Here is a 27870-nt window from a genome sequence, read left to right as displayed (position 1 = left end):
TTAATTTCATTTTATTTCTTTTAGCTATCTTCCCTTCATCCTCAACTCACCCTGTGTCTGCTCTCTCTCTTTTACATATATATATATACACATACATACACATACATACATATACACATAGATACATACATACATACACATTCACTTATATATATATACATAAACATATATATGTATATATATATATATATATATATATGCATATTCCCTTCAACTACCCTAATACTGAGGTCTCATGAATCATACTCATCATCTTTCCATGTAGGAATGTAAACAAAACAGTGCAACTTTAGTAAGTCCCTTGCAATTTCCGTTTCTTGATTACCTTTTCATGCTTCTCTTGATTCTTGTGTTTGAAAGTCAAATTTTCTATTCAGTTCTGGTCTTTTCACTGAGAAAGCTTGAAAGTCCTCTATTTTATTGAAAGTCCATATTTTGCCTTGGAACATGATACTCAGTTTTGCTGGGTAGGTGATTCTAGCTTTTAATCCTAGCTCCATTGACCTCTGGAATATCGCATTCCAAGCCCTTCGATCTCTTAATGTAGAAGCTGCCAGATCTTGGGTTTTTCTGATTGGGTTTCCACAATACTCAAATTGTTTCTTTCTGGCTGCTTGCAGTATTTTCTCCTTGATCTGGGAGCTCTGGAATTTGGCAACAATATTCCTAGGAGATTTCTTTTTGGGATCTATTTGAGGAGGCGATCGATGGATTCTTTCAATTTCTATTTTGCCCTGTGGCTCTAGAATATCAGGGCAGTTCTCCTTGATAATTTCCTGAAAGATGGTATCTAGGCTCTTTTTTTGATCGTGGCTTTCAGGTAGTCCAATAATTTTTAAATTATCTCTCCTGGATCTATTTTCCAGGTCAGTGGTTTTTCCAATGAGATATTTCACATTGTCTTCCATTTTTTCATTCCTCTGGTTCTGTTTTATAATATCCTGATTTCTCATAAAGTCACTAGCTTCAACTTGCTCCAATCTAATTTTTAAAGTAGTATTTTCTTCAGTGGTCTTTTGGACCTCCTTTTCCATTTGGCTAATTCTGCCTTTCAAGGCATTCTTCTCCTCATTGGCTTTTTGGAGCTCTTTTGCCATTTGAGTTAGTCTATTTTTTAAGGTGTTGTTCTCTTCAGTGTATTTTTCAGTATTTTTTTGGGTCTCCTTTAGCAAGTCATTGACTTGTTTTTCATGGTTTTCTCGCATCCTTCTTATTTCTCTTCCCAATTTTTCCTCTACTTCTCTAACTTGCTTTTCCAAATCCTTTTTGAGTTCTTCTATGGCCTGGGGCCAGTTCATGTTTTTCTTAGAGGCTTTTGTTGTAGGCTCTATGACTTTGTTGTCTTCTTTAGGCTGTATGTTTTGGTCTTCTTTGTCACCAAAGAAAGAATCCAAAGTCTGAGACTGAATCTGGGCGCGTTTTCACTGCCTGGCCATATTCCCAACCAACTAACTTGACCCTTGAGTTTTTCAGTGGGGTATGACTGCTTGTAGATTACAGAGTTCTATGTTCTACGTTTGGGGGGGAGGTGCCAGCTCTGTCAGACCCGCACTACTCCTTCCCCAAGAACCCCCAGTCCAGGCTGGGCTTAGATCTTCAGCAGGCTGTTGCACTCCTGCTCTGAACCGCCACTTAATTCCTCCCACCAGGTGGGCCTGGAGCCGGAAGTAATAACAGCTGTAGCTGCCCCACCTCCACTGCCCCCGGGGCTGGAAGCCGAACTGAGAACTCCTTCCACTCCCGCAGCTTTTCCCACTAACCTTCTCCACAGTCTTTGGTGTTTGTGGGTCGAGGGGTCTGGTAACTGCCGCAGCTCACATATTCAGGGCACTAGGGCCCCCTCCGCCCGGCTTCTGGTCTGGATCGTCCACGCCTCTCAGGCTGGGCTCTGCTCCACTCTGTTCCCAGCTCTCAGCTCCGTGTGGAATAGACCTCACCCAGAGACCATCCAGGCTGTCCTGGGCTGGAGCCCTGCTTCCCTCTGCTGTTCTGTGGGTTCTGCCGTTCTAGAATTGGTTCAGAGCCATTTTTATAGGGTTTGGAGGGACTCGGGTACGGAGCTCACTCTAGTCCGTGCTTACCAGCCGCCATCTTCCTAGGCTCTTTTTATGATCTTGGCTTTCAGGTAGTCCAATAATTTTTAAATTATCTCTCCTGGATCTATTTTCCAGGTCAGTGGTTTTTCCAATGAGATATTTCACATTGTCTTCCATTTTTTCATTCCTCTGGTTCTGTTTTATAATATCCTGATTTCTCATAAAGTCACTAGCTTCCACTTGCTCCAATCTAATTTTTAAAGTAGTATTTTCTTCAGTGGTCTTTTGGACCTCCTTTTCCATTTGGCTAATTCTGCCTTTCAAGGCATTCTTCTCCTCATTGGCTTTTTGGAGCTCTTTTGCCATTTGAGTTAGTCTATTTTTTAAGGTGTTGTTCTCTTCAGTGTATTTTTCAGTATTTTTTTGGGTCTCCTTTAGCAAGTCATTGACTTGTTTTTCATGGTTTTCTCGCATCCTTCTTATTTCTCTTCCCAATTTTTCCTCTACTTCTCTAACTTGCTTTTCCAAATCCTTTTTGAGTTCTTCTATGGCCTGGGGCCAGTTCATGTTTTTCTTAGAGGCTTTTGTTGTAGGCTCTATGACTTTGTTGTCTTCTTTAGGCTGTATGTTTTGGTCTTCTTTGTCACCAAAGAAAGAATCCAAAGTCTGAGACTGAATCTGGGCGCGTTTTCACTGCCTGGCCATATTCCCAACCAACTAACTTGACCCTTGAGTTTTTCAGTGGGGTATGACTGCTTGTAGATTACAGAGTTCTATGTTCTACGTTTGGGGGGGAGGTGCCAGCTCTGTCAGACCCACACTACTCCTTCCCCAAGAACCCCCAGTCCAGGCTGGGCTTAGATCTTCAGCAGGCTGTTGCACTCCTGCTCTGAACCGCCACTTAATTCCTCCCACCAGGTGGGCCTGGAGCCGGAAGTAATAACAGCTGTAGCTGCCCCACCTCCACTGCCCCCGGGGCTGGAAGCCGAACTGAGAACTCCTTCCACTCCCGCAGCTTTTCCCACTAACCTTCTCCACAGTCTTTGGTGTTTGTGGGTCGAGGGGTCTGGTAACTGCCGCAGCTCACATATTCAGGGCACTAGGGCCCCCTCCACCCGGCTTCTGGTCTGGATCGTCCACGCCTCTCAGGCTGGGCTCTGCTCCACTCTGTTCCCAGCTCTCAGCTCCGTGTGGAATAGACCTCACCCAGAGACCATCCAGGCTGTCCTGGGCTGGAGCCCTGCTTCCCTCTGCTGTTCTGTGGGTTCTGCCGTTCTAGAATTGGTTCAGAGCCATTTTTATAGGTTTTTGGAGGGACTCGGGTACGGAGCTCACTCTAGTCCGTGCTTACCAGCCGCCATCTTCCTAGGCTCTTTTTATGATCGTGGCTTTCAGGTAGTCCAATAATTTTTAAATTATCTCTCCTGGATCTATTTTCCAGGTCAGTGGTTTTTCCAATGAGATATTTCACATTGTCTTCCATTTTTTCATTCCTTTGGTTCTGTTTTATAATATCTTGATTTCTCATAAAGTCACTAGCTTCCACTTGCTCCAATCTAATTTTCAAGTTAGTATTTTCTTCAGAGGTCCGTTGGACCTCCTTTTCCATTTGGCTAATTCTGCCTTTCAGGGCATTCTTCTCCTCATTGGCTTTTTGAAGCTCTTTTGCCATTTGAGTTAGTCTATTTTTAAGGTGATGTTTTCTTCAGTGTATTTTTCAGTATTTTGGGGAGTCTCCTTTAGCAAGTCATTGACTTGTTTTTCATGGTTTTCTCGCATCCTTCTCATTTCTCTTCCCAATTTTTCCTCTAATTCTCTTACTTGCTTTGCCAAATCCTTTTTGAGCTCTTCCATGGCCTGAGACCAGTTCATGTTTTTCTTGGCGGCTTCTGGTGTAGGCTCTTTGACTTTGTTAACTTCTTCTGGCTGTATGTTTTGGTCTTCTTTGTCACCAAAGAAAGAATCCAAAGTCTGAGACTGAATCTGGGTGCGTTTTTGCTGCCTGGCTATATTCCCAACCAACTAACTTGACCCTTGAGTTTTTCAGCGGGGTATGACTGCTTGTAGACTAGAGAGTTCTATGTTCCACGTTTGGGGGGATGTGCCAGCTCTGCCACAGCAAGACTACTGCTTCCCCAAGAACCCCCAACCCGGACTGGGCTTAATTCTTCAGCAGGCTGTGCATTCCTGCTCTGATCCGCCACTTTATTCCTCCCACCGTGGGCCAGGGGCCGGAAACAACTGGAGCTGTAGCTGCCCCACCTCCGCCGCCCCCGGGGCTGGTAGCCGAACTGTGAACTCCTTCCACTCCCGCAACTTTTCCCACTAACCTTCTCCACTGTGTTTGGCGTTTGTGGGTTGAGAAGTCTGGTAACTGCTGCAGCTCACTGATTCAGGGCGCTAGGGCATGCTCCGCCCGGCTCCTGGTCTGGTTGGTCTGCACCGCTCATGCTGGGCTCTGCTCCGCTCCGTTCCCAGCTCCCAGCTCCCAGCTCCCAGCTCCGTGTGGGATAGACCTCACCCAGAGACCATCCAGGCTGTCTTGGACTGGAGCCCTGCTTCCCTCTGCTATTTTGTGGGTTCTGCAGTTCTAGAATTGGCTCAGAGCCATTTTTTATAGGTTTTTGGAGGGACTCGGTGGGGGAGCTCATGCTAGTCCCTACTTTTCTGCCACCATCTTTACCAATTGTGTTTTTTAAGTACTTGTTTTCTTTCTTTTTTAAAAAAATATTTTTTAGTTTTAGTTTACAACAAGTTTTTGAGTTCTAAATTTTCTCCCCCTCCCTCTCCTCCATCTTACCCTACCAAGATGGCATGTAATCCGATAGGAGTTCTACATATACATTCACATTAAACTTATTTACACAATAGTCAAGTTGTAAAGAAGAATTATAAACAATGGAATGAATCATGAGAAAGAAGAAACAAAACCAAAAAACAAGGGGGAAAAAGAGAGCAAATAGTTTACTTCGATCTGCATTCAAATTTCGTAATTCTCTCTCTGGATGTGCATAGCTTTTCCCATCATGAGTCTTTTGGAGCTGTCTTTGAACTTTGTATTGCTGAGAGAAGAACCAAGTCTATCAAAGTTAGTCATCACAGATACAGTGTGTCTGTGATCATGTATAATGTTCTCCTGTTTTTCCTCCCCTCATTCAACATCAGATCGTGTAAGTCTTTCCAGGTTATTATGAAGTCTGCCTGCTCCTCATTTCTTATAGCATAATAGTATTCCATTACATTCATATACTACAACTTGTTTAGCCATTCCCCAATTGATGGACATCCCCTTGATTTCTAATTTTTTGCCACCACAAAAAAAGCTGCTATAAATATTTTTGTACATACAGGTTCCTTTCCAACTTGTGTGATCTCTTTGGGATACAGCCCTAGAAGTGGTATTGCTGGGTCAAAGGGTATGCACATTTTTATAACCCTTTGGGAATTGTTCCAAATTGCTTTCCAGAATGTAACAGTGTTCCTGTTTTCCCACATCTTCTCCAGCATTTATTATTTTCCTGTTTTGTCATGTTAGCCAATCTGACAGGAGAGATGTGGTACCTGAGAGTTGTTTTGATTTGCATTTCTCTGATCAATAGTGATTTAGAGTGGACTTGTTTTGTACACTTAATTTTAGTCCTTCCTTTTTCAAGGTATTGACTCTCTCTTGTACACCTGTCATTTCTTTTCCCTATTTTCCTTCTACCTCTCTTATTTGACTTTTTAAATCCTTCCTGAGCTCTTCCAAGAAGGCTTTTTGGGCTGGAGACCTGTTCATATTCCCCTTTGAGGTTTTGGATGTGGGTATATTGACAATGTTGTCCTCTTTTGAATTTGTGCCTTTATAACAACAATGTTGCTAGCAGCTGTTTTGGGGGTGAAAGACCAACACAAGACCAACAACAAGAGGGTTCTAGCATAGGTTCTTTGATCGCCTTTTCTAAGGAAAGCAACTTTAAGGGGTTAACAATTTCAGTTTAATTAAACATACATATATCATTCACTTAGTTCAGGGGGAAAAGATCAGCTCCCTGAACTTCAGGGCAAATACAAACAGAAATTACAAGCATACATTATAAACAGATCAAATAACACAAACCAGTCTATCCATAGCAATGCACAGTTACCAGAGAAGCACCAACATCTGGGTTATCAAAGCCAGCAAAGGCTGCTTCAACAGTTTGCTCAGAGTCACATCACTCCATCAGCGTACCCCCAAAAGTCAAACGCGAACCTTCCAGTACATATACAGTGTTCAGGGCCCTGGGGGCTCAAGGCTCACCATCCAGGGTATGGGAAAGTTCCTCAGTCTCTAGCACCACATCATATACATTGTTTCCAATCAATCACTCCTGATTGCCTTAGTATTCCAAGACAAAAAAAGATCCGATTTTACCTGCCCCATTCCAACAAAGGCCTAGACTCATTAAAGGCACTTGATAGCCTTAGCATCCCCAAAGAGAAGAACAGCAAAAAATCCTTCCATGATTACCATTCCATAATCCACCTCTTCCAGGATCCTTGGCCTTACAATCTAAATTAAATGGCCATGAATCCTGAAACAAATAGAAGCATTATACATTGCAATTACATTCACGGAACTATAACCAAACACATCATTCAGTATCATCCCCAAAATACTTGTTTACAATACAGACACCACCCACCCCTAGGTCACGGCGAGTTATAATCTCTTTAGTCAATACAGAGTGTCCAAGTAAAGCCCTTCTTGAGGGTGTGTCCTTTTCCCCACACTGCCGTTGCAGGCTTCCTTCTGGTACCCTCAGGTGTGGGCATGCTTTAATTAGTAAAGTCAAGTTCTCTTAGGGATGTGTCCTTCTCCCCACTACTGCTCCGGCATTCCACTTCTAAGTCCTGAGGAGCAGCTGGGCAACAAAGGCAACAGGGTGGGGTCCTGGGGGTCTATGGTACTTTCTCCTACCCGCCATAGTCAACTCCACCCTCCCCCTGGGTCCCAGGAGAAGGCAGCAGAAAAGCACACTCAGCACCTTGCTGCAAAGTTTCCATCTTGCCCCAGGGCTGAACACCGAGCTCCTTGGTTCCTGGTCATCCAGCTCCTGCTGGCTGCTACTGGTTTCTGCCAGAATCCCGATATAGGCGGTTCTCCACATTTTCTCTCCCCTCACCAAAGTTGGCTCGAAGGCGGCTCATTGCTTTCTGTCTCACCTTTCCAAAGTTCTTATGCAGGCAGTCCTCCGCTCCAGCTGGATCAATATTTCACCTCACCAACTACTCCTACCGAGTCTGCATGAAGGCAGTTCTCTGCTCCTGTTTCAAGGTTCCACATACAGTACCATCCCAGGACATTCACCCTTCCAGCACAGTCTGGAGCAGAGCTAATCCGCTCAGGCCCTGGCTTTGGCCATCCCCACCTTCCCTCGCCTCTGTTTGTTCTCCTTCCACAGCCTCTGCTCCCTCCTGTTTCCTCCTGAGGGCTAGTGGGCAGGGAGGAGGAAGGAGAGGTTATCCCCCAGGGCCCCTAAAAGAGAAGAACAGAAAAAAATCCTGCCTGGTTACCATTACAGCCTTGATTACATTAACAAAAATGCATTGCCATCTGCCTTTCTGCCAAACCCTAAGGGCCACTAGGCCTTTCCATCTGATTTACTACAGCTACCTCCCCTCTGTCTTGTTTTCTGCATTAAAACGGGAGCTCTGGGAGAGCCAAGAGTGGGCTACTGTATTGTTTGTACCTCTAGTGCTTACTTAGCACATTGTGTTGCTTACACTGCATGTTTAATACATGCTTCTTCACTGATTTATATTCACAAATTTCCCATACTGGCAGTCCTGACACCAGTCCTGATGGTTGGTGAAAATATTTGTAGGTCCTGCTGTTTTTTGCTACAAGCCTAGGAGAAAGATAAACTGCTGAGTGGTACAGTGAGTAGAGTGCTGGGCCAGGATGTCAGGAAGACTCATCTTCCCGAATTCAAATCTGGCCTCAGACACTCACTAGCTGTGTGACCCTGGACCAATTGCGTCACCCTGTTCGCCTTAGTTTCTTCATTTGTAAAATGAGCAAGAGAAGGAAATGGCAAACTATTTCAGCAACTTTCCCAAGAAAACTCCGAAGGAGGTCACGAAGAGTCAGACATGACTAAAAGCCACTAAAAGACAAGAAAAATGAAATTGAATGGGTGGCAGGAAAGGGAAATGTTTTTCTCGCTTTGTCTTCATCTTTCTTGAGTTCTCGATATGTAGAATCAATCAGAATTTTAATATTGCATTATTCTTTCAATTTCATAACAGTTTCAAGTCCTGGGACAAAGATGGTATCAGAGTAATTTTTATCATGAGCTATCATTTAACCTGACTACGAGAGAAAGATTTCCAGAGGTGTGTTTAGATCTGTATCCAAGAACTTATTACACAGTAAATATCACCACTGTGGCATTTCCCAAATACTCGGCCCACATCATCATAGCAACAAGATCAGGTAGGTGCTCCCATCTTTCTCTTCTGTATATCTGGTGACAGGAAGTTAAATTGCTCAGGGTGGTATAATGGAGTGTGCATGGGATGATAGGATAGATTTAGAGCTGGGAGGGACCTTAGATGCCACAGAGTCCAATCTCTTCCTCTTTTAGATGAAGAAACTGAAGTCCAGAGAGGTTAATTTGCCCAGTGTCACAGAACCAGTAAGTGTCTAAGGTGGGATTTGAACCTGGGTCTTCCAGACTTCAAACCCAGCACTCTATCTACTATACAATGTTCATCCCAGCTATGATGCACTCTGGTTGTTTGGTGTTGGTTAAGTCACTTTAACTCTGTAGGCCTCAGTCCTTTCATCTGTAAAATGAGACGGTTGGAACTCTGTGACTGCTAAGAGATTTTTTTTGCTAAAATTTTATGATTTAGAGATAATCCATATAGAGATAATTTAGAGATAATCTATAATTCATATAAAAATTCATTTGCTTGCTCCCAAATTTACACATCTCGACGTGTTGAGATTCTGAAGGGTAATTAGAAGAGATGTCTTGACGTGGTTCAAGAGTTATTTTGATAATAAGGAAACACCATAGTTAAATAAGAATTTGACAAAAATGTCCTTCTGGGGCATGTAGCTGATGGAAGTATCTAAAGAAACGTGGAGGTTTTCTGAGCTAAAGGTAAATCTGAATTTCAGATTGTTTTTCTAGGCAGGGATCATTTGGGGGTTGGGATTGAGAAATCTGGTGCGCAGCTAGTGAGGAAATAGAATTTGCTTTAGAACTTAGCCTTCAATTTCATATCTTTAAAGGGGGAGAGCACTTGCCCTCATAGGATTTGATGAAATATTCCTGAGCCCTTCTTAATTTGTCTGTCCCTAAGCTTTAGTTCCCCAATCTCAGGATTTAGCCACCTTTAGGGCCAAGGGCATTTGATAACAGTTTTAAAAGGTCAATGAAGGATTGAGAAGAAATCAGTTAAAAATACAGACCAGTATTAAATTCCTTAGCATGAATATAAGCCTCTATGGGCAAGGGCTGTATTTGTTTTTGTCTTGGTATCTTCAGTGTCTGGCAAAATTCATACACCTAAACATTTATTGAACATCTTATTGGTGCAAAGCACCGTGCTAGTCATCTGGGGGAAGGTGAGGACAATGATTTATTATTAATAATAATAATGATAGCTAACATTTGTACAGCATCCATTAGGTGCTTAATGTATGCTTATTGAATGAATGAAGACATGAACACTCTTGCCTTCTGCTGGCTATCTTTACAGACTCATTGAACATTATTCTCCATTCTGAATACCCGATCCAACTAACCTGGCCTCCTGTCTGGTTCTCAGTCACAATATTTTTTGTCTCCTGTCTCAGTGCCTCTACAGTGATGGTCCCCCATTCCTACAGCATACTTTCTCCTTTCCTGTGCCTCATGGAGTCCTTCTCTTCCTTTATGACAAAGCTAAGGCACCAAAGGTCTGAAGCCTTTCCTAATCTCTTCCAACTGGCACTGCCCTCTTTCAATCTACCTTGTGTTTCAGTACTGTATATGTGTATTTCATTCACTGTATCTTTATGCTGTATTTTGGTTCATGTGTACTTGTCATCTCTCCCAGTTAGAATGTAAGCTCATTGTGAATAGGAATTGTTTCACTCTTTTTGCTTGGGTCGCAAGGGCCTAGGCTTGTGCCGAGCACATAGTAGCACATGAAATAAGATAGCTTAGCACAGTGCCTGGCACGTAGGGGGTACTATATAAATGTAAGCTATTATTATTGTTAAATGCTTATCTCTCCTTCCTCCCACAAGTGACTAGCATAGTGTTTTGCACCAACAAGATGTTTAACAAATGCTTGTTGAATCAAATAGCATGGGAGAAGGTAGCAATAAGCTCTGCTTTCTTGGTTTCCCCAGGGCATAACTTTGTTGGCAGAAGGTAGCTTAGAAATTGTCTCTTTGGTTAGCTTTGCAGCTTGGAAATAGATAAAGAATACAGACTACTCTCAGACTTACTGGATCCTCTTCATTCAGTAAGTATTTATTAAGCTTCTACTATATGCTAGGAACCATGCAAAATGGAAGCAATCCCTTCCCTCATAGAAATTATATTCTGTCCAAGGAGACAACAAATATAGTATAAAAATACCCATACAAAAGAAAAACAGATAAGTTTAGGGAAGTCAGTGATATCTAGGGGGATCAAGAAAAATCCCATGTAGAGGGTAAGGCTTGGGCTGAATTTGGAAGGAAACTAGTGACAAAGGAATAGCTCTAATTCCTGTATTCCCTTAGCTATAACCTTAGTTCAGGTTGATTGTTGCAATGAAATGAGGCACTTACAAGTCACTCAGTGGTTAATAAAATGAGTTTTATTTTGCCCCAACACAGTAAGAATATGCAACAGGAATAAAGTGGCATTTAGATTCTCTGGATACAGCTTCCGTGAACCTCCCAAGGCTGGTTATCAGGACAGGATACAGCGGACATGTTGACTCAGGTGGTCTTCAGAAACCCACCAAGGTCAGGGAGCCCAGACCCCTAATATGCCTGGGAAATTGTATGCCATTAGATGACCAGGAAGTTGTATGAAGGAAGCTGGGCCAGTCTGGGGGCAGTTCTGTCATTTATTAAGGTTAAGCCTCCCCATGTTGTAGGTGGGAGGAAAGAAGTTATATTGGGGAAAATTGGTCTTATCATGCTAAAGAGTCCAAGAAGTGATAGTGAGGAGGAGGCATGGGGGGATGGATCAAGAAGAAAGGTATTGAGGTGGAAGGGCAAGAAAACCAATTTGGTGTCCAAAAATATATGTAGGGCAGTAATATACAGTAGGGCAGTTTTCATAGACTGGAGCTAGGCTAATCGAGTGTGGTCATTGGATTTTGTGAACAAGAGGGTAGTGGGGCTAGGTGAGACAGGTCATGGGGTCAAGGGGTAGAAAAGTAAGTAGGGTATAGTTTTGGGGGTACAGAAAAGAGTGAAGAAATGCCTAGTTTGTCTCTGCTTGGTAAAGACTGGTTTCAAAATCTTATTTTCTTATGAAAAGGAATTTGTTTCTGTCCTCTGAATCTCCCACATGGGTGGTTTTTAGAATCTCAAGGTATGCCTGAATCATGGTCCCTTACACCTAGTGTTTAAGCTCTTTTTGTTCCCTCTTAAAAATACCCCAGTTTGGAAGCTGGAACTAACTAGCAAATTAAGCTGTTAGAATTTGACTCATTCTTTTGCACACACACACACACACACACACACACACACACACACACACATACACACACACACACACATATACGTGGTCTATCTTTTTTTTCACTGAATATTTTGCTTTTCTGGTTTCTGTTTCATTGGGTACATTTTCCTTGATGTCTTGAGATTCTCCTTTATTTTTCTCAACTTATTTCCTTGAGGAATCCCTCTTTGGTGTGTTAGTATTAAAGGCAGTATGTGTTTACCCTAAGAAAATTTACAGCTTCACAGCATACAAACCTAAAGATAAAGCTAGCTAGCTACAGGGCAGTATTTCTCTTCCTTTGCAGTAAAGGCTGATAGTTCTGGAGATCACATGTGTGGAGACCTCATTTCTCATTGCTTTTCCGGGGGTGGGGGGGTCAGGGGTTGGGAATTCTCAGAACAAAAGATTATGTTTCATGTTATCTGTCAGGAGGTATTGAGAAAGTGGCTGACCTTGCAGAGATAAGAAAGAGAGGAAACACTTGACCTGTGTGTTCCTGAGATAGTACAGCCTTGGGGAGAGGTTGCCAGAAGTTGTTGCATGTGGTCTAAAGTAGGTGAACCTCCCAGGACTGTACTTATATTTTCTAACATACCTCCTATGGGAAGTGCTTCATCTTTCTCTGCCAAGTTGTTTTAGCATCAGCAGGTTTGTAATCCAGAAATAAAAAGAGGGGAAATGGAGCGGGTGACCCAGTGCATATGAACCATGTGAGAAATAATAATACATTTTTTCAAGTAGAGGGTCTGGATCTGTGATTTTATCAGTGTGGGAGAACTTCCACTGTGGAGTCTACCCTCCACTCCTGCAGATAAGCAACTCATCCTCAATTCAAAGTTTTAGGAGAGTTGCCTGGGGTACCAAGAGATGGAAGCACTTGCCCATGGTCACAGAGTTGGTATGTATCCATAAGCCTAGAACCTAGATATTTCTGATTCCAAGGTCAGCTCCCTATCTACTAAACGGTGCTGCCTCTCATAATTAATTAGCATTTTAATGTTTACAAAACACTTTTCTTAAAATATCTTTATGAGGTAGGTAAAGCTATAATGTGAGAAAGGCAATCAGGGCTTTTCCCCAGGGTGATGATATTTAGGGGGCTATAATATGGTGCATCCTGTGGCAGGTAGAAACACTTAAACTTGACAGATAGTTAAAGTAATTAGTTCTCTTTTAGATATTTTCTGCCTTATTTGCAGGCAGTTTTTCCTTAGCCTTTTTGTAGAATACAAATGATTTAACATAATCTTTACCAGAAAGCTTTGGCATCCAAGGATGTTTTGAAATCAATTTGTAAGATTAACTATCAACTTAGATTTTTGTTTATTACAGATAACAATTTCAAAAAAGAAAAAAAAAGTTAAAATAATCTTCATTCACAGGATGTGATGTTCTTGTGGTCTCTGTCTCCTTGCAGTCGGGTCTTACATTCCAAGCTTCCATCTGTCCCTCTCAACAAAATTCTTCTTAAATTGATTTCAGGTTGCTTTTGTGCTGCTTGCTCAGGCCACATTTTACGGTGCTTGCCTTGTGTCCAGAATCACTAGTTATGACTCTGGAGCTTGGTACTTAGAGTATGGAGCTCAAGCACTGTGAGATAATATTTATAAAGTGCATTGCATAGTGCCTAGAACATAATAGGTCCTTTACAAATGCTTCTTTCCTTTCTTTCTTACCTTTCTACATCCTATGTCCCTATACTTCTATAACCAAATTTCCCCTTTGTCAGGAATCCTTCTGATATCTGTTCATTCCTTTCCTCCTTCCAGTTCTGAAATTCAGTTCACCAAGCCTCTCACTCTTGCGGGATCTCATTTCCTCTCTGATGACTAATTAACATGGGAAAAATTGTTTAAATAAACTTGGCATTGTATAACCCCGTCTGGTTTCAGAAGCAGCTTTGAAGCTTGCTTCTTATGGAGCTGGTTCCCCCCACCCCCCCATAAAGGGGCCCAGACTGTTCCCTAATGAATTTTGAAACATTCTGAACATAGCAGAACAAGACCAGAACAAGTTTAAACACCAGGCCTTTCCTCATTGCTTCATTGTTGGAAATCACTTTGGCAATACTGTTGCTAGGGGTGGGGATAGGGAGGGGAAGAAGCAGTCTATCGACGCCATCCTGGCCAAGTGGATTCAGTCATGTTTGAACAGCAGAAGTAAGGAAGTCAAGAACAAAAAGTCCTTCAACTTTAAAACACTGAACCCACATCTTTATTAGTGGGTTACAGTTTTAAGTAAAGCATCATATGACTAGAGTATAGGGCAATCTGCTGTCAGCTGTCCCTTGCACTGGCTCATTTGTTCATTTACAATGTTTACTGCATGAAGGCTGTTGTTATAGGTAGCACAAAGTTGAATATTGCACAGTTCTGACACAGAACACATAGGGGAGGCGACAGGTATACTATACTAGCATGCCGTTGTGTTGTTGTTTGTCCTTCTTTCTGGAAGAGAACTATGATTTTAGGGAGGTGATGCCATGATTTGCAAATGAATTGGATTTAAGTGAGGGAGGGATTTAAGTGAGCCTCACTCTCTCCTCCAGAGCCATTTGGGTCCGGTGGTAAGATATAGATCAGGACAACTGGAGATGGCCCAGGATGCAGTGGGAGACCTTGGTTTTTTAAGTTAATGTCTTTCCCAGGTCTCAGTTTGAGGGAGGTAAGGCCCATTTAGTGACTAAGGCTAGGTAAGAAATGAGGGAAAGAACGGTTTCTTTTACCTAGTCAAAAAGAAATCAATCTGGGAAGGGAAGACCCTCAGGGTTTCTGGCCAAAACAGAAACAATCTCTATTTACAACACTCTGAGCCTCAGGGCCCAAACAATGACCAAGTGAGGCTTGGATTAGGAACTATTCTTGGCCATTCTCAGAGAGCCAGAATGATTTGGGTTCAAGGCATGGTCCTTAAGAAAGAAATCTTACCCCTTAAGCCTCAAGATATCTTGTGACAACAACCAAAATTTACATTCCTTTGGGCAGAACACCTGAAGGTAAGGATATAATACCCTAAGTGGACAGAGAGAGGGAGGAGGGAGGAAGGGAAGAAAGGAAGAAAGGAAGGAAGGAAGGAAGGAAGGAAGGAAGGAGAGGAAGGAAGGAAGGAAGGAGAGGAGAGGAGGGGAGGGAGGGAGGGGAGGAAGGAAGAAAGAAAGGAAGGAAGGAAGGAGGGAAGGAAGGAGGAAGCTGCATTACCCAATTGGAACTGGCCAGTTGGGTCCTCAGTAGGGCAGCTACTCGCAGGTTGTTGCTTGTTCTTTGTTCTTGAAGAGGACCATGACATCAGGAAGGTGATGCCGTGACTTGCAAGTGAATTGGATTCAAGTGAGGGAGAACTAGTATGCAGTAGTCCAAGGCAGAAGGTTATGATCACCTAGAATTGGTATAAAATTCAAGAGAAATAGAGTGAAAGGAGAACTGAGATGATTAGAGAAGGCACCTTTTGAGAATGTGGCATTTTGATCTCAGCTTGGGGGAATGACCAATGATGGATCACTAACATTTATGTGGGGAGCTAGGTGGTGGTGTGGATAGAGGGCAGGGCCTGGAGTCAGGAAGACCTATCTGACTACAAACCCTCCCTCAGACGCCTACTAGTTGTGTGACCCTGGGCAAGTCATTTAACCCTGTTTACCTCCGTTTCCTTATCTATAAAATGAGTGGAGAAGGAAATGGCAAATCACTCCAGTATCTCTGCCAAGAAAACCCCAAGTAGGGTCATAAAGAAGCCAACCTGTTAGTGATACATATTACAGATTAAATGGGAATCGAATTTAATCCTCTCTGTACTTTTGTTCTTAATTGTAATCAACTGCCATTCTCATTTGAAGGAACAGGGATTGTCTGGATCCTTGGACAGAACCTCTACTTACTCTGCCTGGTGGGAGCTTGTACTGATGAGGGGGCCTCAGAATAGATAGCTGTCAGCCTGATGTCTTACTGAGGCTGAGCTTACATAAGTAAAGTTAAAAAAAAAACTGCTCATCTCTTCCCCTGACACAGATCACACTGAATTAAAAAAGTTCATTCTCTTCAGCAATAGATCTAATTGAAAGATTCTTTGATTAAAAATTGTGAATAGTTGTGTGGTTGTGGGTTTTTTTTGGGGTGGAGCATAAACTGCTTCCTTATTTTTTTTTTGCTTGTCCTTTCAGTAAATCAGATCATCAGTAACGTTTCAGTTCTTAATGAAACCTGCTTGAGGTGGAAGAGAAATGTGAAGATGGCTGATTTAGAGGAGATGTATTTAGTAAGTTCAAAGTTTATCTAAATATTTGCCCTGAATGGGAGATTTGAATTTTTTACAAAATTAAATAAAGCCTGGAAAATATGTACAAATTTAGAAACATCCTGTGGGTTGCATTTCAGCCACTGTACTGGAGTATTCAAGTCGAGTCAATAAACATTTATTAAGCACTATGTGTTTATGTGCCAGGCACTGTGCTAAGTTCTAGGTCTACAAAGAAAGTTTCTAGATAATTCTAGCTCTCAAGTAGTTCACAGTCTAATGGGGGATATAACATGAAAACTACTATACTTGACTATAAGGTGATGAATTTTTTATGCATACCAAGCCTCTGAATTCAAATATGAAAGTCATAGTGTTATAATATGCAGTAATGACAGGAGTACCCATACTAATGAAACCACAGATCTTTGAAGTATTGAAGAAACCACAAATGTTAATGGATTGAATTCCCATCTAAAAGATAAAAGATATTAGATTTCTGTTCCTATTGCCTACAGGAACATTTCTTAGTGCCAAGAAATGTACATGCATTTCAATACCATAGGATAGACTAAAATTTAGTATTCTTCAACTATTTTTAGAAAACCTGGGGAATAGAAATCACAATTCAAATTAGAGATAATTAAAATCTAAACAAAGAAATTCATATCATAATTAAAGGTATAATCAAGGTACTGATCATCAAGGAATTTTGCTATTAAATATTTGCACACCTAACTGTAAAATAGTTAAAAGGCAAATTTAATTGCTTTGCAGAAAGAAGTAGGTATAAAATCAACAATAGTAGAAGATTTTAACATTGCACTGACAGAATATAATGAATTATGCACTAAAAATAAAAAAGGAATTGCTGATTGGAATAGCATTCTGAAGAAACTTGATTTGTTAAACATGGGAAGAACTGAATAGAAAAATTATATATACTGTTTTTCAACTATACATGAAAAATTTACAAAAATTGATTATGTTCAAGGGCACAAAAGTTATAAGTAAAATCAAAAAGGCAAAAATAATTTAATGGGTTACAATGCAATAATAGTAGGCTTACGGTGTTTTGAGAGTCATTTAAAATTGCACTCAATAGCAAATTCTCACTTATATTTTAAAAGATAAAATGAGTAACTTGAGTTTTCAGACAAAGAAATTAGAAAATGAATAAATTCCTATGACCAAAGCAAGCACAAAGGAGCAAACTGTAACAAAGGGAAAGACGAATTATGCACAGCCATAGGCTAACACATGACTCTTATACACAGCTATAGGCTAACAAAACTGAAAGAGCAAATATTTTTATTATTATGCTATTAAAATTAATATATACTTTTTCTTTAACAAATTTTAAATAGTGGAATTTATCATTTTGCATACAAGTATTTTTAATTTGTTTATAAATTTAAATGGTTGGATTTTTGGTTGTCACTAAACATTTTAAATAAAACATTTAAAAACAAATTTAAAAATAAATTTAGACAGTGATCAGAGATAAGAAAAAGACATGGGATGAGAATATAGAAGGGAAAAAGGGAAGTGCTTATGTCTCCCCGGTGCCATGGACTTCTCTCCGTTAGTCTTGTTTTAGGTCCTCCTATGTTCTCTTTTGATCTGTCTTTTCCAGATACAGGATAACGATGATGATGATCGTGCTGATAATGATCACGATTATCATCATCACAACAATTGCATTAACATTATATCATATTATAGTGTGTAATAACACCATATACTGTATTGTCATATTATTATAATTATATGGTCAACAATAACAACTTGCATTTATATTGTGTTGTCAGATTTGTGAAGTGTTAGATAAATATTTTCTCATTTTATCCTTATAGCAACCCTGGGAGGTAAGTGGTGTCATTATCCCTATTTTACATTAAGTCCATTTTACAGATGAGGAAATTGAGGCAGGCAGAAATTGAGTGACTTATTAGTGTCATACAGGTAGGAAGCATCTGAATGTGAATTTAAACTCAGGTCTTCCTGACCCTAAGCCCGGTGCTCTATCCACTACTGTCACCTGCCCAGTGCTCTGTCCATTGTGCTACCTAGGTGCCTAATGAGCATATGATCATGGGTATAGGACTAGAAAGGACCTTAGCGACCAGATTGTAGTCCAGTGTCTTCATTTTCCAGATGAGGAAACTGAGACCTAGAGTTGTTAAGTAACTTGCCCAGTCATCCAGGTAGTCAGGAGCAGAGCTGGGATTTGAACCGAAAGTCCTATGACTCCAAATCCAGCACACTTTCTCCCATACTGCACTCTGAGTGACTTTGACATTTTACCTGTAGTTCTTATGAGAAGAGATACATATGTGTGCATGTGTGTATGAATTCATATTTGTATATATGCACATATGTGTAGGTATGTGTATGTGTATTTATATCCTCAAAGGATGTGAAGGCCGGCTAGGAGGGAGGTGGTGGGTTATGGTGGAAAGGACGTCAAATTGGGAATCATGAAATACAGAGCTGCCACTTGATACCTAGGTTACATTTTGGAAAGTGACTTAACCTCTTGGGAGGGAGTGTTTCAGCTTCCTCCTCTGTATGCTGGTAATAATATTAAGAAGAAGAGAAGGAAAAAGAAGGAAGAAAAGAAGAAAGAGAAGTAGTAGTAATGGTAGCAGCAGCAGTAGTAGTACCACCTCATTCCTCTCTCAATGTTGCTGTAAGGATCAAAGGAAATAATTTATGTGAAAGCACTTGGAATTCAGTTAAACGAGTCCTTATTAAGCACCCGTATGTGGCAGGCATTATGCTAGGTACTGGAGATACAGAAAATGAAACGATCCCTGAATTCGAGGTGGTTACAGTGAGTGTGTGTGTGTGTGTGTGTGTGTGTGTGTGTGTGATAAATAACATATACAGTTTGATGTGTATAACATGCACACATACATGTGTATTGTCAAATATATATAACATCGTACATACATACACGCAAATTTCTGGGAGACGGTACATTTCTGCTATGAAGGACAGTTTATGAATATGATAGAAAGGTCCAGAAAGTATAATGAAAGGTAGGGTAGAGTGGGAGAGGGACAGGGAAGGAATGGGACTGACATGGATGGGTATGAGGAGTGGTGATGAGGGGAGGGGGTTTCAGCCTAGACAGTCTAGGATAACGATCCTGAGTGGAGCCACAAGGCAGTAGATTGTCATGTCCTTTAAATAATGGTGATATTGATTTGATTAGCAACCTCTTAGGAAAAGTTAAAAGTGGTGTGTGTGCATGTGGGCATTCAGATGATGAATCCTTGATTTTACCTGGTGATCTTGGGGCCTGAGTACTTGGGAGTCTGTAAAGCACTACACAAACATAAGGAATTTTAATCATTGTCAGCATCTTACCTCCTGAACTTTTCTGTTACAGTTCCACATATGGGGCCACCGAGGGTATCAGAAGGAATTTAACCAGGAAGTGTCATTTAACCTGACCACTGGCAGTCAGGCTCCTGAAGTTTGCCTGGAACTGCACCCAGGCACCAACTACACTGTAAACATTATGGCTGCTTCCTCTGGACTTCCTGTGCTGGTCTCCCTTACGACCCAGATAACTGGTAGGTCGTGGATAATTAATTACTTCTTGGATGAGGAACATGGTGACCTCAAAGGACCTTGCAAGCAAGGAGAGAGAGTTATCCAATGTATTGCTCTTATTCCAAGGGGCTAAATTCTCCTTGTATGATCATCATGGGTGTACTGCCACTGGCTTCCCCATTTCAAATGTTTTGGAAGCACCTTATCTTGAATCACATGCTCTACTCTGGATCAGGGTTCCAGAAGGAGCTGTGGAAAGAACATTGAACTTGGAGTTAGAAGATCTGTTCTCTAGGCAACTTTGAACACAACAGCTGTGTCACTTATTCTCTCAGTAACTCAGGAAAATGGGATAAATTGATGTATGGAAAGGACTTCATAAACTAAAGATACATAAGTTTCATAAGAGACAGAGGAGCCTAATGGATAGAGTCTAACTCAAAGCTAGGAAGCCTGTGCTTCAAGTTCCACTTCTCACATATACTATGTGATCTTGGGTGGGTTATTAAATATCTCAGTACTCCAGGCACCTGTCTAGGGAGGAATTTCCTAACGTGGGAGTTCCCCATACCAATGAATTCACAGGTCAAGTTCCCATCCCTTACTACTATTCTTATACTCAGCAGTAAGCCAATAAGCATTTAAGTGTCTGCTATGTACCAGGCATGGTGATAAGCACTGGGGATATAAAAAAAGGGAGGGGGAAATAATCCTTCCTGTCAATGAGCTCACAGTCTAATGGGGGAGACAATATGCAGACAGCTGTGTACAAACAAGATATAGATAGGATGAAGTGAGGGAAGGCACTAGCATTAAAGGAGATTGGGAAGGCTTTTAGCTGGGACTGGAAGGGAGCCAGCAGATGGAGACCAGGGAGGGAGAGCATTCCAGGCATGGGGATAGCCAGTGAAAATTCCTGGAGCTGAGAGATGAAGTGTCTTGTATAAGGAAAAGCAAAGAGGCCTGTGTCACTGCATCTCAGAGTAGGAGGGGGTGAGGAAGGTGTAAGAAGACCGGAAAGGTAGGATGTGGCTGTGTTATGAAGGGCTTACGGTCAGTAGAATTCAGACAGAAATGGTCATAGGACAAATCGCTACTCTCGTATCATTCTTTATGTTTGGAGCATGTATTGACCAGCTGGACAAAATGACTGCTTTTTGTAATCGAACCCGAGTTATTATGTAATCTTATTTCCTATAGGCTCACTAAAAGCATCTTTGGGACAACTCCAGTAGCACATTGGATGATGGGAATGAGTTGTACTTCATCCTGTTCTCACATAGGATTCCCATCTTCGCATCTGCTACTAGAGTTATCCTGAATGTGCCTCCAGTGAGACTCCAGAAAATGAGCAGGCATTCCAATACTCTGATTCAGTTAGGAAAATAGTCTGCTGAATATTAAATGTAAAAAAAAAAACTTTTCAGGTCTGTTTCTATCTGGACTCCATTGAATATGGTTCAAGGAATGAAGATTAAAAGTAATAAATTTATGTAGATTTATAATTTACAAAGCACTTTGCATAGATTATCTATTACCATCTAATCATCACCATCATCATCACCATCGTCATCATCATCACTATCTTATTTTCATCTTTTTGGTTGGTTTTCAGATAGAAACAGTTCTGGGACAAGTTGCTGCCCTGCTTTTATCCTTTTATATTTAACAGTCTATGGGATCTCACACAAGTGGCTAAATTAACTTCATTTCATAATTGAAACAAAAGTATTAAGATATAAATTTAGCCTCTGTAGGCTCACTGAAACCATCCTGGGTACAACTGCTGTAGCAGACCAGAAGGCAAGAAAGAAACAAGCATTTATTAAGCCACAACAATCCTGGGAGGCAGGTGCTATGATCATCCCTATTTTACAGTTGAGGAAATTGAGGCAGACCAAAGTTAAGTGAAGTAAACCTCTATTTGCCTCAGTTTCCTCATCTGTAAAATGTACCTCCCTGGATTGGTGTGAGAAGGGTCTGAGGCAGGATTTGAACTTGGGTCTTTCTGACTCCAGGCCTAGCACTCTATCTATTGCACCAGCTAGCTGATAAGCATTGCATCCTAGTAACCTGTGGTTTTTATCTCAGCCTGGTTTTTGTATTTTAAAAGCTTTTTGTTCCACATAGCTTGGAAATTATGAGGATTTGGTATGCTGAGATCAATTAAAATATTATTTTTTAGGTTTTTAATTGATCCATGGTAGGCCTAGAAAATAGTTTGGTCTGTGATGATGGTCCAGTTCCTGACGGTTAATTAATTGAATCGTGCAGGACTTTTGTGAGCTATATTTATAGCATATGCATGTGGTTTGGGCAGCTGTAAATCCATGAAAGAGAACCCAATTCTTATGTGTAATTCTAAGTGCCAGGTCATATCTTGCTAAACATTTGGTAGATGCTAAGCTTTTATAGGCTGCAGTAATGTATTGAACTATTTTTACTATTTCCTTGTATAATCTACATTGCTTCCTAATCCTAGGATTTTTTAGTCTAAACTTATAATTTCTAGTGGTAATAACCTAATAATGAATTATCAACCTAAGCATCTCCCTTTCCACACACAGGCCTATGTGACTTATCCATTTGCTTGATGCTTTTGTGTATACAGTGTTGGCTGAGTTCATACATATGTTGCCCATGGAGGACTTTTGATTCCATTCTTTGATCTTGGCCTTCATAATATCCAGAAGTAATATAAATTTTGGTTAGAATGAACAAAATTAAATAGTGTTTACCCATTATTTGCCTTTACTGTTGCCAGTAAACTGATGTCTGCTTGTTCCAAAAGTATATCTGTAGGTCCTTGATCATTTTGTCATGTGTACTGAGAACATCTATCGATAGTCTTTCTTCATTTTTAACATTTAAAAAAATTTTGATTTAGATATCTTTCACACTCCAGCCCTTTCCCCTACCCACCGAAAAGGCAAACCATATGATACCCATTATACATGTGAAGTCAAGCAAAACATATTTCCGTATTAGCCATTGTACAAAAAAGAAAACAAAACAGGAAAATTAAAGTGAAAATAATATGCTTTATTTTTCACTCAGAGTTCATCAATTCTCTTTATGGATGCTGATAGCATTTTTTAATCATGAGTCCTTTGGAATTGTCTTGGATCATTGTGTTGCTGAGAATACCTACGTCATACACAGTTGGTCATTGTTACAATATTGTTGTTAATATGCACAATGTTCTTCTGGTTCTGCTCATTTTACTTTGCATCATTAATATGTCTTCTCACTTTTTTTCTGAAACCATCCCCTTTATCATTTCTTACAGCACAATGGTGTTGCACCACAATTATACGCCATAACTTGTTTGTCCATTTCCCCATTGATGGACATGCCCTCAGTCTCCAACACTTTGCTACCACAAGAAGAGCTGCTATGAATTTTTTTCTACATATAAATCTTTTCCCTTTCTCTTTGCTCTTTTTAGCTTATAGACATAGTAAAGATAGTGCTAGATAAAAAGGCATAGACAATTTTATAGCCATAGTTCCAAATTGTTCGACAGAATGGTTGGACTAGTTCACAATTCAACCAGCAGTGCATTAGTGTATCTCTTTTCTCACATCCCCTCCAGAATTTCTTATTTTCCTTTTCTGTTACATTAGCTAATCTGTACCTCCCAGTTGTTTTAATTTGTATTTCTCTAATAATTAGTAATTTAGAACATTTTTCATATCATTATTGATGACTTTGATTTCTTACGCTGAAAACTGTCTATTCATATCCTTTGACCATTGGGGAATGGTTCTTATTTTTTAAAAAAAATTGGCTCAGTTTCCTATTCATTTGAGAAATGAGGCCTTTACTGAGGAAATTTGTTATAAAATTTCTCCCAGTTTTGTATTTTCCTTCTAATTTTTGTTATATTGGTTTTGTTTATAGAGAATTTTTTTAATTTTATATGATCAGAATTATCTATTTTACCTCCCATGATCCTATCTCTTATCTAGTCATAAACTCTTCCACAATACCCAGCAGTAAATGACCATAGGAATATAGCATCTGATAAACACAAAGATCTTGAGGCAAGAATTCACTATTCGACAAAAACTGCTGGGAAAACTAGAAAGGAATCTGATAAAAACTAGGCATAGAACAATATCTCACACTGTATACCAAGATAGGGCCAAAATGGGTACATTATTTAGACATAAAGGCTGATAGCATAAGCAAATTGGAGAAGCATAAAAAAATTTACCTCCTCTCTTAGTGAGTTCTTGCCTCAAGATCTTTGTCTTTATCACTTGCTATATTCCTATGGTCATTTACTGCTGGGTATTGTGTACCTAATTTATTCCACTGATCTACCACTCTATTTCTTAGCCAGATTATTTTCATGATTACCACTTTGTAATATAGTTTGAAATCTGATACTGCTAGACTATTTTCCTTTTTTTCATTGATTCCCTTGATATCCTTGACTTTTTATTTTTCCAGATGAATTTTATTACTTTTTCTAGCTCTAACAAATAATTCTCTAGTAGTTTGGTATGGTATTGAATAAATAATTTAGGTAGAATTGTCATTTTTATTATATTGGCTCAGCCTACCCATGAGCAATTAATATTTTTCTAATTGTTTACATATGTCTTTTATGTAAAAAGTTTTTTTGTAGTTGTATTCATATGGTTTCTGAGTGTGTCTTGACAGGTAGACTCCCAAGTATTTTATACTGTCTTCAGTTGTTTAAAATGGAATTTCTCTTTCTATCTCTTCCTGATGATAATATATAGAAATGCTGATGATCTGTGTGAGTTTATTTTATATCCTGCAATTTTGCTAAATTTGTTAAGTTTCGACTAGTTTTTTTTCATTTATTCTCTAGAGTTCTCTAAGTATACCATCATATCATCTACAGAGAGCTATAGTTTTGTTTCTTCATTGCCTGTTCTAATTCCTTCAGTTCCTTTTTCTTGTCATCACTATAGCTAGCATTTTAAATACAATATTGAATAAAAGTGGTGATAATGGAGATCCTTGTTTTGTCCCTGATCTTATTGGGAAGGCTTTTAGTTTATCCCCATTACAGATAATACTTGCTCTTGTTTTTAGATAGGTACTACTTATTTTAAGAAAGGCCTCATGGATTCCTATTTTGTCTACTGTTTTTAATAGGAATGGGTATTATATTTTGCCAAAAGCTTTTTCTTCATCTGTTGATATAATCATATTATTTTTGTTGCTTTTGTTATTGATATCATCAATTATTCTTATAGTTTTCCTTATATTGAACCAGCATGCATTCCTGGTGTAAAATCCTACCAGATTGTAGTGTTTGATCTTTGTGATATATCACTATATTTTCCTTGCTAGTATTTTATTTAAATTTTTTGCTTCAATATTCATTAGGGAAATTGGTCTATGCTGTTTTTCTTCTCTATTTTTGCTCTCCTTGGTTTAGGCATCAAAACTATATTTGTGTCGTAGAATTTGGTAGGATTTCTTTTTTGCTTATTTTTCCTAATAGTTTATATAATATTGGAATCAATTGTTCTTTAAATGTTTGGTGGAATTTACTTGTAAATCCATTGGTCCTGGGGAAAATTGACAGTTTTCAGTTTTTGTTAATCTCTCTTTTGATTTTCAGGGTTTCTATTTTGGTGTTTAACTGGGGATTTTAAATTTTTTTTTCTGGGTTTTGTTGTGGTTGATGCCCAGTTCATTGATCTGCCATTTGTCCCCTGCTTCTAAAATTTGGGGGCAGGATTTTTTTTTGTAATTTCTTGAAATATGACTTATAAGAACTTTTAAAAAATCATGGCTTTCAGGCAGTACAAAAAATTCTCAAATTATCTCTCCTTGATCTATTTTCCAGGTTAGTTCTTTATCCAGTGAGATATTTCACATTTTCTTCTATTTTTTCATTCTTTTGACTTTGTTTTATTGTTTTTTGATATCTTGTGGAGTCATTAGCTTCCACTTGCCCAATTCTAATTTTTAATGAATGATTGTCTTTTCTGAGGTTTTGTACCATTCTTTCCATTCTGCCAATCCTGTTTTTAAGGTGTTATTTTCTTCATTATTTTTTATGTCTCTTTTACCAAACTGTTAAATCTCTTTGCAAAATTTTCTTGCATTCCTCTCATGCCTTTTCCAATTTTTCCTCTGCCATCCTTATTTGAGTTTTAATATCATTTTTTGCTTCTTTTTAAAAATCTCTTTCTTTAGATCCTTTAGGAATTCTTATTGGGCTTGCATCCAATTTACAGAGTTTACATATCCATACGTACATATACATATACATATACATAGATATACTTTGCTTCTAGCTGGTTTCACATTGTTGTCTTCTGAGTTGTGTCTTGAGCTTCCCTGTCACTATAGTAGCTTTTTATGTTTTTCTGTTTTTTTTAAAAATCACTTCCTTATTTTTCTAGCCTATTTTTGACTTTGAAATTCATGTTAGAATTGGGCCCTGCTCACCTGGGGTATGGAAGATAAGCATTGTCCTGGGCTTCAGGGTTTTTTGTCCTGTTTTCACAGTTAGTTCTGGGAGTCTCTTAGGGTTAGGGTTAGGGTTAGGGTTAGATCCTGGATGGGTCGCATTTAGGGTTAGGGTTAGGGTTAGGGTTAGAGCTGGGACGCATTTAGGGTTAGGGTTATGGTTTGGGTTAGGGTTAGAGCTGGGACGCATTTAGGGTTAGGGTTAGGGTTAGGGTTAGGGTTAGGGTTTTCAGTGCTTGCAAAGTTTGAAGTGGGGAAATGTGTGGTCACTGTGCTCCTTGTTTGCACTCTTGTCCTTACCCGGTAGAGTGGCTACATCTTTGCAACCACAAGCACTGGTGTTCCTTTCCCTCCTGGAATGGGACATGGGCAGTGGAATTGACAAAAAGTAATTGGTCCCGTACCTCGTGCTAGGATAGTGATTCCAGTATTCTTTCAGACTAGAAACTGGTATCATTTAAACAGAGAATAGTCTTCTATGTGAATATTGAGTATTCTAGCATTCTCATTATGCCTATGTCTGTGGTTAATATCTTCGGCACATGAATAAGACAAGAGTATAGAAATAAGTCAGAAGCTTTTAAAAAATGAATAAATGTGATATAAAAATTGTGACACTTTCGACTTTAGGAATTAATCAATAATAATTTGTTCTTTTGTATCCCTGGGACTTCGGGGAAGACTTTTTATTGTTGTTCCTTGGTTATTATATTGTTTTCTTGTGTTTATGTGTGTGTGTTTTTAAAAAGTAATAGTCTATGAGTGTGTTATATAAAGCACATAAACATATAATTGGTGTCTGTTAGGAGGGGTCACTCGTATTCTGATCTTTTGGTAATAGATATATGATGCCTCTGTTATAAAGGGGGAATTAGCTTTGGGTCTCAGAAGAAGTTTGTACTTAGTTTGTTAGTATTTCATGTACCATGTTTGAGCCAATAGTTATGGCTCTCATTTCGCCCACTTCCCCCTTTACAGTTTTACAGAGTAGCTAGAGCCTCCATATACTTCTTCAGGAGCTCTTCCTAACTTTGGATTCTTTGTTTCTCAAGCCTCTGTAGTTAAGGTTTTGATGGATGTCAACTTATTTGTTTTGTTTTTTACCAGTTTGTTTTCTCCTATTTTCTTAATTAAGAGGTTGACTTTACTTTCAGTTGCTGATTAAGAAAATCTAGAAACTCTCCTATCCTCTTGGTCTCTGGATTCCTCTGCATATTTATTTGTTATAATCTTTAATTGGGCAATAACATGATTAAGTTTTCTCCTGAGTGGACCAGTGAGATATTGATGTAATTTACCAATAATCTTCACTCATGTTTTCAAGCTACTTCTGCCAAAGTGGTGTTTGACTTCTGCCCTTAGGGTTATTCCTTGATAGCTCTACATTTGTTCCTTTGGTTCTTACCATGTTTTTATACTTTGTAACAAATACTTCAGGGGAATGCATTCATGATAGCTCTAGCCGATACCACATTTTTTAGTAACTCCCATTTGGTATAATTGACCTATTGGTTGGTTGAATGCCGATGATGATGAAAAGACTAGTAAGGTACAGAGACACTCATATTGGAACAACCAGAAAGGGGCAGTGGTGTTTAAGAAGTGCAGCAGTATAATTAGTGGCATGGAACTGGTAATTAGAAAAAAGCAATCCACTTCCTCTTGCATTATTAGGTGGTTGAAAAGCATAGGAAAATTTGAGTAACTCAGATGGGTAACTAGAGGTGAGAATTGTGAAAAGAGAGCGCTCTAAAACTACTTCTCCTTTGAGCTTTGGTTTGCCAGAATGGGGCTGGGCTTTCAGAGAATCACTTGGAATGCACATGTGCCGATGTTTTCTGGGTTACTCATACATCTTTGCTTATCAGTTGGATTTTGTTCTAATT

The 27870-nt window shown here is 39.6% G+C and overlaps 1 protein-coding gene across 1 annotated transcript in view; it reads left to right on the top strand.

Moving 5' to 3' along the window:
• The window catches only part of SUSD1 (sushi domain containing 1), a 278160-nt gene that overhangs the window by 121746 nt on the left and 128544 nt on the right, over window positions 1–27870 (top strand). Inside the window, exons 10-12 of the mRNA XM_036749351.1 lie at window positions 8310–8496; window positions 15882–15976; window positions 19353–19539. Of these exons, the coding sequence (XP_036605246.1) occupies window positions 8310–8496; window positions 15882–15976; window positions 19353–19539 (469 nt within the window). The remainder of the gene's footprint in view (window positions 1–8309; window positions 8497–15881; window positions 15977–19352; window positions 19540–27870) is intronic.

This window comes from Trichosurus vulpecula, chromosome 1, assembly GCF_011100635.1.
Source record: "Trichosurus vulpecula isolate mTriVul1 chromosome 1, mTriVul1.pri, whole genome shotgun sequence".
Lineage (NCBI taxonomy): Eukaryota > Metazoa > Chordata > Mammalia > Diprotodontia > Phalangeridae > Trichosurus > Trichosurus vulpecula.
The sequence above is the reverse complement of the archived record's forward strand: the minus strand, read 5'-3'. Positions and strand labels throughout refer to the sequence as shown.